The sequence below is a fragment of the Taudactylus pleione genome, unplaced genomic scaffold, assembly GCF_031769625.1.
Source record: "Taudactylus pleione unplaced genomic scaffold, aTauple2 ptg000583l, whole genome shotgun sequence".
Lineage (NCBI taxonomy): Eukaryota > Metazoa > Chordata > Amphibia > Anura > Myobatrachidae > Taudactylus > Taudactylus pleione.
Window position 1 is genome coordinate 1,612,833 of NW_028284985.1, and position 12,161 is coordinate 1,624,993.

Consider the following 12,161-nt stretch of genomic DNA (forward strand, 5'->3'; position numbering starts at 1 on the left):
GGTACAGTCAACCACAAGGGCTGCAGTCTGATCCGATGGTTCCCGATGTACCGATGGTTGTATATACTTCCTGGAGATGACGTGCGCTAGTGGGCGGCTAAAGACAGGCTGGTGGGCGTCTATAAACACAAAGTGATCGCTCGCCAAGACATAGTGGGCGTGCTTATGTCTTGCTGTGCGAGCAGATGCCTTGACGTCACTTAGCTGAATTTCCATACGCTGGGAGCGAGCGGCCGCATCTAGTGAGCGGATCTGAATCAGGCCCATATTCTCTAGTGCTTTACAGAGTATTTGGCCATTCACTTCAGTCCCTGCGCCAGTGGAGCTTAGCGTTATTTTTTGTCAGAAGTCCAATACTCTTGCAGTATGTTTTTGGAGTGTGGGAGCAATCCCACGCAAACACTGGGAGAACATACAAACTCCACACTGAGTTATTTATTTTTTTAAATGTTAAGTTTTGCACCAGAAACAAATGGAAATATGAGTTATCACACATAACCTTTGCAGTAACGTGAGTTATGGGAACTGTCCTCAGCAGCCTGCAGTAGAATAAACTGCAATTTACAACTGAACTTTATAAAATGATCATTTATCTTAAGTACACAACTGCTGAGCAAGAGGTAAGTGGCCGTATATTGGCCAAGTTCAGTTATCTATGGGCATTTCTCACTATATCCATCTCTCCCCACTGACATGAAGAACTATACTGTCGGCTTTGGGTAATTGTAACTGTCCAGCATGAAAACAAGACGAGTGGCTTCCGCCAGAAGTTGAGGCCGAACTTGTGTCGCCATGTGGCGGCGTGCTGGTCATTTTATCTGACTTAGCTGCAAATATATCCTTAGGGACACGGCAGGGACTTTATCTGTAGTCCCCTCTAGTCCGTTACGGGTACACGTGTAGCCAGGAACGTGTTACTGTATGTAAACAGAAAATGTACCATGCTCCCGGTATGAGGAGGAATCAAACATGTTTTTTTAAGTCTTTGATGTTTGTTTATTTATTAACAGCTATTTACATAGCGCACACATATTCCGCAGCGCTGTACAGGGAATATTTCCATCAGTCACATCTGTCCCAGAGGAGCTTACACTCTATGGCCCTGATTCAGAGCCAGACGCTCTGACAGAGCGCTCGCTCTTAATCAGGGCAGTCCTTCTCCATCCACAGCTATAGCGAGCGGCCAGGAAGATGGTCGCGATGGTCAAGGCAATCGCGACCATCGGACTTGAGATGAGACCCTTGTGGTAGGGTCTCGTTGCCGCAAGTCCCAGTGGACTTCTTGCTCTTACAGGGCAAGAAGTCCACCCACTGACATCACCCACTGACAGCCATGCCCCCGGCCCACCCACCAAAGGGGGCGTGCTGTCACTCAACATCGACAGCACGCCCCCTTTGGTACGAGACCCGGAGCGACGGATTGCCCGTCGCTATCCGGGTCTTGCGCATGCGCACGACGGAGCCGCCTCCGTCATGCGCATGCGCACTGGGCCAACATCTACCCGCTTGCGAGCGCTCAGCCCTATATTCCCTGTCACATGTACACACACATACACACATTCATTTTTATTTTTTTTGTCAGAAGCCAATTAATGTGTATGTGTATGGAGTGTAGGGGGAAAGAGCAGCAACCGTGTAAATATGAGGAGAACATACAAACTCCACACAGATGGGCCCATGGGGAGAATCGAACCCAGGACCTCAGTGCTGTGAGGCAGCAAGCTAATCATTTGGGCAATGATTTGATGTAAAGATTATACAAATTTGCAAAAAAATGTAAAAAGATTCACTGATTGGTTATTAACCTTCCGAGAGAGAAAAACATTTAAATCTGTTGCCCATCACTGCTCTAATGGCTCTCCCCGGCACAATAACTGTCTTGTCTTCCTAGGACATCTAGAGGCTAAAAATACTTTCTTTGTGGCCTATCATATCCAGGAAGTGTAACTGAGCGTCCTGTAGAAAAAACTTATTCTCCCCTTTATTAAAGCAGTTCTGGCTCCTTACTTGTCGGTGCGATGTTCTTCTGAAGGGTCCTGTCCTTGGGATCACCTGTCTCTCCTGTATCTCTGACTGTTTCCTCCTATTTATATAAGACGGGTAGAGTCTCTTCCTCCTGCACATCTCTCCCTGCAGGTAATGAAATGCTCACAGCCTGAGATGTAACAGCTGCAACTGGCTATGATGTCACTACTGCATCACAAAGAGCGTCTATGATGTCACCTGGCTGGAGCCAGAGCCGGAGCTGCTCACTGTGTTCTTCACTGGCTACATCTGCCAGGTCTATGGCAAGCTTATTTTATATCTAACACCACGTAAAGTAACTGAATATAATAAATATCATATAATAACACATCTGGGATATATATTATATATAATAACATTGTTGAACACGATCAACCTAGATAGAACTCGTATTAACAATTTGGTCTTGATCAGCTTCATTAAAGATGAACTCCAGTTACGTACTGTAATATTTAATAATATTAGAATATTAGTTAATAAATGGTATTCAGAATATATAATAATACTAGGATAATATACAAAATTAGGATATTAATAAAGCATGTTTATAATATTTGATACTAGGATAATACAGAATACTACGATATTGGACATATTTAATTAGGTGCGAGAATAGCAAAAATCTCACACTTGCAGGGTTTTTCCCGCAGGTGCAAGAATTTTGCTGTTCAGTTGGGTGCAGGATTTTTGACCTTTTTAGCAGTGGGGGATTCATTCTGGGCCTGATTCAGAGCCGCTCATAAGCGGCCGCTCGTTCGCTCCGAGCAATGTTCGCACAACTGCGCATGCGTATGGGTCGTAAAAATGCGCATGCGCCAACCAGTCAGTGCGGTCGGAAATCGAGTGCTCGCAAAATAGCGAGTGCCTGCTAATTTGAGTGACAGGATGAGTTGTTTGTGGGTGGTAACAGGGGAAGGTGCTTGAAAACGGGGAGTGGTGATCCGAACGCAGGCGTGCCAAACGGTCAAAACGGGCGTTTTAAGGGTGTGCATAATTAACACAGCAGTGTCATCGACCACGTCACTTGGTTGTCTCTTAGCCTGAACTGTTCGCAAGATTGCGGTAGGAGAATACAACCACAAGCACTGCGAGCAGTTCAGACGCCTTTCGATGTACTCGATTAATCTAATAAATAGCGGAGATGACGTAGGATGCGAGCGGCCAGGGGGCGTCTTTACAAAATAGCGAGCGCATGTTTCGTTCGCTTGCTCAGACATAGAGGCATCAACAGACCGCAAAGAGCGAGCGCTCAATTTAAATATCCGGCCCCTTTTTCTGAACGAGCGAGCGCAAATAGCGTCCGGCTTGAATCAGGCCCTCTGTTCCCAGCTCCAGAGTCCAACCAATTATTGCTAGAGTCCATATTTTTAGGAAAAATGGTCGAGAATTGCTCTGGAATGACTGCGACCCCCCTACCCCTCCAATGACTAATTACGCGACTGGACGTTTCCAATTAGCTTAATTAGTAATTAATTACTCACCTTCCGCAGCGCAGGAAGTGGGCAGAATGTGGGAGAAGTGCCTACCCTTCCAGGACCTCCCACGAATCCCTGTTCCCTTTTACACCCAGAAGAAACCTGCAAAAACCTGGGTTTTAGCTCTGGTGTAAAATGGGTATAACAATCCAGGTTTTAAGGATAGCCATAGTTGAGCACAGGTGACTTAATTAGTACCTCAGTTATTTTGATTTAACCATCTGTGCTTAAGCATGGATATCACTAAAACCAAGACTATTAAGGTAGGTACACACTGCAAAGATATATCTGCATGTCGAGTGAGATGAAGGTGGGTACACACCTAGCAGATATATTGGGCTTCCATGGCAGGGGGGCGTGTCGCTGCAAAAGGGGGCGTGGCATGGCAATAACACATTATTTCGGGCAGAGCATGGGGTCGTGACAGCGCGATTGCATCATCATGGCCCCACCTTCTCTTCACAATGCCGGCATTGTGAAGCAGGCCACGATGATGTGATTCAGCGCGAATCGCATCGCTGGTCGCCCTGGGCCGGGGGCGAACGGGCTGCCGGTAGCCGGGAGGCTTGCCTACCTTTCCGAGGGGGCTGTGAGCGGCACCCGATTTTTCGGGAGGCTCCCGGCCGAATCGGGAGGGCAGGCAAGCATAGTATGTATATCCTGAAAACCTGGACTGTTAGGGTGCCCTGAAGACCGAGTTTGGGACATACTTGCTGACATTTAGCTCCCTCCTGAATGCCTGTATGCAGCATGAGGCGAGGCCGGACAATGACACTGTATTGGGGCGAGGCGCATTATTATGCTATCGTGGCCCCGCCCCATCTTCACAATTCCGAAATGAAAGGCATTGTGAAGCAGGGGCGGGCCACGATGATACAATATTGCGCGATTCGCGCCACCGCCCCCCCCTGCTGCAGGTGTTTTTATCAGTGCGGGGGGGGGGGGGGTTGGCGGCCGCTGGGAGGCTTGCCTGCCGTTCCGTGGGGCCGGGAGCAGCATACGATATTCGTGAGGCTCCCGGCCAAATTGTGAGGGTAGGCAAGCCTGGTGTGGGAACTGCACTGCCGCCCCTCGCATTCCCCACTGCCCCCTCCTCCCCCTGAGCGGTTAACTTTTTCCGCCAAGGGGTGGGTGGAGGGCGGGGATCTTCTTCGGCGTCGCTCTGTGAGCGCCAAGCAGCACTGCAGGAGGTCTCACTACAGACCTCCAAAGCCGGACAGTTTGCGGCCGGTGTCCTTGGAGGCTTCCGTCCTGTGCAAAAGCATCGGCCGCACCACCCTCCCTACGGCCCTGTTGGGAACCACTGCCATATAAGGTATCTCTACAATGCGCATATAGCGACGATTGTTATGCATACAACGAACAAAAATCGGCGATGTAGACTTCGCGCAGGATTCACGTTCAGCTAGAAGTGTTATATAAATATTATTTATAATATAGATACTGATGTCTATAATGTATAGTACAAAGGTTTCCAAACTCCGCAGTTACAGTCCAGGTTTACAGGCTAGCCATGCTTGAGCACAGGTTAATTAGCACCTCTATCAGTTTGATTCATCCATCTGGGCTCAAGCATGGATATCCTTAAGACCTGGACTGTAACGGCAGAGACTGGGAACCTCTGGTATAGTGTACTGTACTGTGTATGTATATGACGAACATCTAGTAATATACGATAATACATAAATTATATAAAATATATACAGGGCATGGAGGGAGTGCGCGCGCGCGATGTATAATGCAAAAATTTCTGCTTCGCGCTGCAGAGATCTGACCCTCCGCGGCTTCCCTACGGTTGCGCTGTCAACCAGACCCAAACAAACCGGCAGACGTGGGCGGGGCCTGCGGTGACTGACAGCTCGGCCATGAGTCACACAGACAGCCGGGGTGCTGCTGGTGGGGCCCCGGGGGCCGGGGATGGGCAGGGAGCTGGCGTTACAGGGCTGCACGACAGGGTGCCTCAGGCGAAGTCAGCCCGGCCGGCACGGGGGGCAGATGATGGGGAGACACAGGGGGCAGGTTCTTCCCTGTCTCACCCCATAGCTAGTGAGGTGACACAAGGGGGAGCTCATGGGGAGACACAGGGGGCAGGTAATGAGGTGACACTGGAGACAGGTAATGGGGTGACACAGGGGACATGTTATGGCGTGACACAGGGGACAGGAAGTGGGGGTACAGCACTGGGGACAGATAATAGAGTTACTCAGGTCCCAGCACTGGGGGCAGGTAATGGGGTGACACCAGGAGCTAATAATGGGGTTATACAACTAGCTGAAGTGAGGGAAGATATTGGGGTGACACAGGAGCCGGGACTGGTTACAGGTATTGGGGTGACAGGGGTGCTGGGACTGGGGACAGATAATGATGTGACACAGGCACAAGGTCTGCGGATTGATAGTGGGGTGACACAGGTTCCACAACTAGGGACATATAACAGGATGACAGGCCTGGGAACCGATGTGGGGGTGTCACAGTGTCTGAGACTTGGGGCAGATCATGGGGTGGTACAAGGGCCAGATCTGGGGGATGATAACTGGATGACACAGGGGCTGGGGACTAATAATAAGGTGACACAGGGGCTGGGGACTAATAATAAGGTGACACAGGTGCTGGGGACTAATAATAAGGTGACACAGGTGCTGGGGACTGATAATGAGGGGATACAGGGACAAGGACTGGGAGCAGAGAATATGATGACACAGGGTTCAGGACTGAGGGTGTCAGGGCTCATACTGCGGGCAGAGAATGACATGACCCAGGAGCCAGGCCAGGGTGATGCCACGCTGCGTGCCCCTTCTAAAATCAGGAGTAGGAGGAGAGAGACATCCGAGGACAGAGAGGGGCATGTAGGATGTGCTGGGGGCAGGAGGTCGTCCTCTACCTGCCCGCTTGCCACCGCCAGAAAGTCTGAGCACAGGGTGACGGGTAGCAGGGGAATGAGATCTCCAAATAAAGGGGAAAACAAGGGGGTCCAGAAGAAGGTGGAGGGCAGGGCACAGAGGAGACACGTCACCGTCGACAGCTCCAAGGCCAAGACGTCTTCGGAGGCGCTGAAGATCAGCATCAAGCAGCTGAAGTGGAAAGAAGTAAGTGTTCAGCGCTATTTATATTACTCGCCATTTCATTATTCGCCTGTATGTCCACCAAGCGTGGTCCAGTGTTATTGCCCCCTTTCCAGCCATTGGTGCAGCGCCTGGATGCACCTTCATGCTTTGTGGGTCCACCTGAAAATGGTGGAATGAGTGGGGAACAAAAAAGTTCTTATTGCATTGGTCTAAGGCCCTGATTCAGAGCCGGATACTCTGACAGAGCGCTCACTCTGAATCAGGGCGTCTCTTTTAAAAAAAAAAATGTATGGAGCAGCTAATGCGAGCGGCCAGGATGATGGTCAAGACCATCGCGACCATCGGGCTTGCGACGAGACCCTTGTGGTAGGGTCTCGTGGCTGCAAGCCCCAGAGAGCTTTTGGCTCAAACAGAGCCGAAATCTTTCCCACTGACATCACTCGTGATATCAGTGGGGCCGTCCCCAAATGGAGGCGTTCCCATGGGAACACCTCCGTCTGGGCAGCCACCCCCCCGGCCCGCCCACCAAAGGGGGCGTGCTGTCATTCAACATAGACAGCACACCCCCTTTGGTGTGAGACCCGGAGCGACGGATTGCCCGTAGCTATCCGGGTCTCACGCATGGCACGACGGAGCCGGCTCCATCATGCGCATGCGCACTGGCCCACCATCGACCCGGTTGCGAGCGCACAGCGCTTGCGACCGGGTCTGAATCAGGCCCTGTGTGTCTAGAAATCTGCTTTTCCGCAGATGTTCAACTGGAAAGTGTAGAATACATCCAATTATAAGTATAGTGACGTCACAAGACCCTCACCACCTCAGGGGATCAGATCATTTGTGCAAATAGTAGATCTCAGTTACGTCGTAAATGACCTTTATTATCAGACTGAGTAATTTTATTGTATAATTAACACTACGGGGATCATTTTGAGTTTAGAACATACGTTAGAAAATAGGGACATAAAAAGTGTATTTTGGACCTGAAAAATGCTCAGTTGAGTGGGTCTCACACCCCTCCTCACTTACCCCACCCACTCCTTCCCTCGGACCCATCTCCCTTCTCTCTGTCCCTTGTGGCAGGGGCTATTGGTCCGGTGCTCCATTTGCACATGTTGTTCTTTGGATATGCCATAGCCGATTATTATATAGATGTCCAGTCATGTATCTCAAGATGTGACCAGCTCAATACCAGTAGTATTTACTCAAGTCATACGCCAGGCATTGCCAGCGTGAATTCTAACATCCCTCCATTGTAAAGGGGTAGCTTAAAGAAAGCGTTAAGTTGCGGCTTGACAGTGTTAGTAGTTAATGTGAAAATCTCATTACCCTATTTATACACAATATACATAAAAGAGAATAGTCTATTGACCTAATATGAATAAAATTATATTAAATGGAAACACCGGTTGTTTTCCCCTTTCAACAGGAATCTTCCTTTCTGCAGTAGACCAAATAGAAATGTTAGTTAAGCAAAAGCCTGGTCGGTAAAGGTGCATATCCACTAGCAGATAGAGGAACGACAGTACGATTACAACATTGTAATCGTACAGTTCAGAACTGTGAACAGTTCACAAGAGGGAAGGTAGACATGTGAAAAACAAGTGATCAAACGGGTGTAGTCGGTATTACCGACGGCGGTTCAAATCCCGACAGCAGCAGCCCGGCAAGGGTGACGATCCCGATCGTCCCTAACGTAAGTATCGCTAACCTAATTCCCTACCCTAACCCTCCCTTAGGGGTGCCTAACCATAACCTCCCCCCCAAGTGCCTAACCCTAATCCCCCCCCTTCCCCGCTGCCTAAACCTCGAGTTTTCGACGCCTGTCATTAGTACCACACCGGGATTAGAGAGTCTGGAAGCCTGCGGTCGGCATTTAGACAGTCAGCTTCCAGACTACATCCCGATCAAACAAACACATGTGGGTAGAAACATGCGACTACTTCGTCACCTGATCCACACCACACTTACCTAATCTCCCGGAATGTTTTGGTGACTTCTGGATTTCAGGGGATTTTCTCGGAGCAATATGGTGAAGTAGGTGGGTGGGGGCTATTTGCAGCATTGCACAGTTGGTGGGCAGTGCCATGATGATGCCTCTCACCTTGCCATGAGTCCAGCACATGCCACTAGGACCTGTGTTCCAGGATCTTTCGAAAGGGAGGCCCAAAGTAGGCAAGTAGGAGCCATAATCAGTAAGCGACAACCTCAATCCCTCAATCCCCGCCAGTTTCTCCCAACAGACGCTGCAGACTATTACTCTCCTATTACCTGGGCACACCTATCTAGCTGTATCATCCAGCAGGCTGGTAATGGTGAGGAACTCACCTATAACCCTGGCCTTCTGCTTCTATTCATCCTCCATGTTTTCCTATTGCAGTTACCATGACTAGAATCATGAAGTGATGTGAAAGAGGATTGAGCTGTCATTTCTGTTCTGCAATAGGAAGACCGAGCATTGGGCACCATAAGGAAGACCATTAGAGCATTGCGCACCGTAAGGAAGACCATTAGAGCATTGGGCACCGTAAGGAAGACCATTAGAGCATTGGGCACCGTAAGGAAGACCATTAGAGCATTGGGCACAGTAAGGAAGACCATTAGAGCATTGGGCACCGTAAGGAAGACCATTAGAGCATTGAGCACCGTAAGGAAGACCATTAGAGCATTGGGCACCGTAAGGAAGACCATTAGAGCATTGGGCACCGTAAGGAAGACCATTAGAGCATTGAGCACCGTAAGGAAGACCATTAGAGCATTGGGCACCGTAAGGAAGACCATTAGAGCATTGGGCACCGTAAGGAAGACCATTAGAGCATTGGGCACCGTAAGGAAGACCATTAGAGCATTGGGCACCGTAAGGAAGGCCATTAGAGCATTGGGCACCGTAAGGAAGGCCATTAGAGCATTGGACACCGTAAGGAAGGCCATTAGAGCATTGGACACCGTAAGGAAGGCCATTAGAGCATTGGGCACCGTAAGGAAGACCATTAGAGCATTGGACACCGTAAGGAAGACCATTAGAGCATTGGACACCGTAAGGAAGACCATTAGAGCATTGGGCACCGTAAGGAAGACCATTAGAGCATTGGGCACCGTAAGGAAGACCATTAGAGCATTGGGCACCTTAAGGAAGACTATTAGAGCATTGGGCACCTGGTGAGATGGGACATGCCTGGCTGTGAGCTGATATTTTATACACTATCCTGTTGCAGCAGCAAATAAATAAGTTTTGGTACTTGGATCACTAACCGAGAGGGTAACAACCTCCGCGTAATTAATGGGGGATTGCCTGAGTTTGTGACTTGGGGCCTGATTCAGCAAGGAACGCTGTTGCTAATACGCACGCAATCGGTCTATTGTTGCGTTCAGTGCGCGTTCGCAAACTAGCTATTGCGATCGGGACAGCGATTGCAGTGACTACGCAGACCCATTGCAGAGTGATTGACAGGAAGTGCTGTTTGTAGGTGGTGATGGGGGGGTGGTTAGGCGAATGCAGGCTTGCCGGTGTGTTTGAACGCCAATGCAGGGGCGTGCATAAATTATCCACTGCAATGGCCTATGCAGCCTGAGGCCAGATAGCGTGCATGGTTGTTAGCAATTTCTGAGTAAGGTCAGAGCTTGTGTAAGTGTGCGTGAGGCTGCGATGATACTCTATTGTGCCAATGGTTTTGCAGTCTTGTTAAACATTACGGATGTGTGGTAAGTAAAGTGGGCGTCCTTGTGTAGTGCTGCAAGGGACTAGCGATCGCAATGGATGAGCATACTATCGCAGTTGCGTACGGCAGTGAATCATGCCCTTAGTTGAAGAAGCATTACTTGTGCTGACAAACATAGGAAGACACTGTTCTTTAGCCAGATATCAGGATCTCTCTGGAAATGTCACACAGAACATGCTGGGTGTTGTAGTTCAGCTGCAGAGGACCCGCTCTCTGTTGTCTATAACACGCTGGCACATATGTAATTACATACATGTGTAATAATAAATACTAGGCTGTCAGACACTCTGGTGTTTCGTCACCTCCTGGAGCAGATGATGTTGTGTGACAGCGATGCTTTGTGTATTCTCACTAAGGTGCCGTATTACACAGCACAGGGATAGGACACAAGACTGTTCTATTCATTAGCTTCATTAATAAAGGGAAACAGATTACTGTTCTCCTTATACGGCATATAATGAAGGACTGCGAGGCTGCCAGATTATATATACAGTATGAAGTATCAGAACTGGTCATCATTGTGAGATTCGGCTATACTTTACACTGTGTGTATATGGCTCTATGTTGCCATACAGTGTTGGACTGGGGTACGAAGGGCCCACCGGGGGAATGCAGTGGTAGGGTCCCCTGCTATGGGGGTGTGGCAATCCACCAGAGGGGGTGTGGCCAGCCACCACAGACACTTGGCTATCCAATTGGCAAATCTTGGTATAGTTTCCATAGAAGGAAACCAAGCCCCCATGTTGATCAGTGGTCCTGCTCCACCAGGTAACTTACCATCTAGTTGAGTAACAATCTATCATTTGAAGTCTTGAACCTGATACCTAAAAGAGGGGGGTGGGCCCACAGACCGTGGAGCCCACCGGGGATTTCCCCTGTCCCCCTGGGGGCCAGTCCAAGCCTGAGTGCATAGATATTTATGAATTTAAAAAGGTTGGTTTAATTGTAGATTAACATCAGTAAATCTGATTGGACAGCAGCTGCCTAATTTTGGCTCCCAGCCTGTCGGTTTTATTGGCACATTGCAGGCGTTGCCGATATGAGACCCGGCTACTTAGTGCGAGAGGAGTAAATGAAAGTAAACCTTTTGGGTGGCATTCCAGTACAACCTATGCACCTGCTGTAAGAGGACACAGCAGGAACCCACTTATGGAGCATTGCTGAAGGTCAGCAGCCACTTATGGAGCATTGTTGAAGAACACAGCTGGCAGCCACTTATGGAGCATTGCTGAAGGACAAAACAGCCACTTATGGAGCATTCCTGAAGAACACAACAGCCACTTATGGAGCATTGCTGAAGAACACAACAGCCACTTATGGAGCATTGCTGAAGGACAAAACAGCCACTTATGGAGCATTCCTGAAGAACACAACAGCCACTTATGGAGCATTGCTGAAGGACACAGCTGGCAGGTACTTATGGAGCATTGCTGAAGGAAACAGCCACTTATGGAGCATTGCTGAAAGACACAGCTGGCATCCACTTATGGGGCATTGCTGAAGGAAACAGCCCCTTATGGAGCATTGCTGAAAGACACAGCTGGCATCCACTTATGGGGCATTGCTGAAGGAAACAGCAGCCCCTTATGGAACATTGCTAAAGGTCAGCAGCCACTTAGGACACAACTACTATGTATGGAGCATTGCTGAAGGACACAGCTGATAGCCACTTATGGAGGAGGTATGCTGTAAACAGCTTGTTGCAGTCTGCCAGCTAATCCTATACATTTTTAATAATTTGCTTCTTATCATTTTATAGGAGCTTTAAATACATGTTTTGAGTTTTTGTACTGGATACATTTGTATAATTTCCAGTTAATTATCATTCTTTGACTTTTTATAGCACTGCATGAATCTGTTTTCCCCACCTCGGCTTGGCC

The 12,161-nt window shown here is 49.0% G+C and overlaps 1 protein-coding gene across 3 annotated transcripts in view; it reads left to right on the forward strand.

Annotated features, from left to right (window-relative positions):
• The first annotated feature begins 5,341 nt into the window (after nt 1-5,341).
• TTLL11 (tubulin tyrosine ligase like 11) overlaps nt 5,342-12,161 on the forward strand; it is a 172,741-nt gene continuing 165,921 nt past the window's right edge. For 2 of the 3 annotated variants that reach the window (XM_088453582.1, XM_088453580.1), the window contains exon 1: nt 5,366-6,586. In XM_088453582.1, coding sequence (XP_088309708.1) covers nt 5,366-6,586 — 1,221 coding nt within the window. Of the gene's footprint in view, nt 6,587-12,161 lie in introns of all 3 variants that reach the window. The other variant, XM_088453581.1, reaches the window with a different exon arrangement.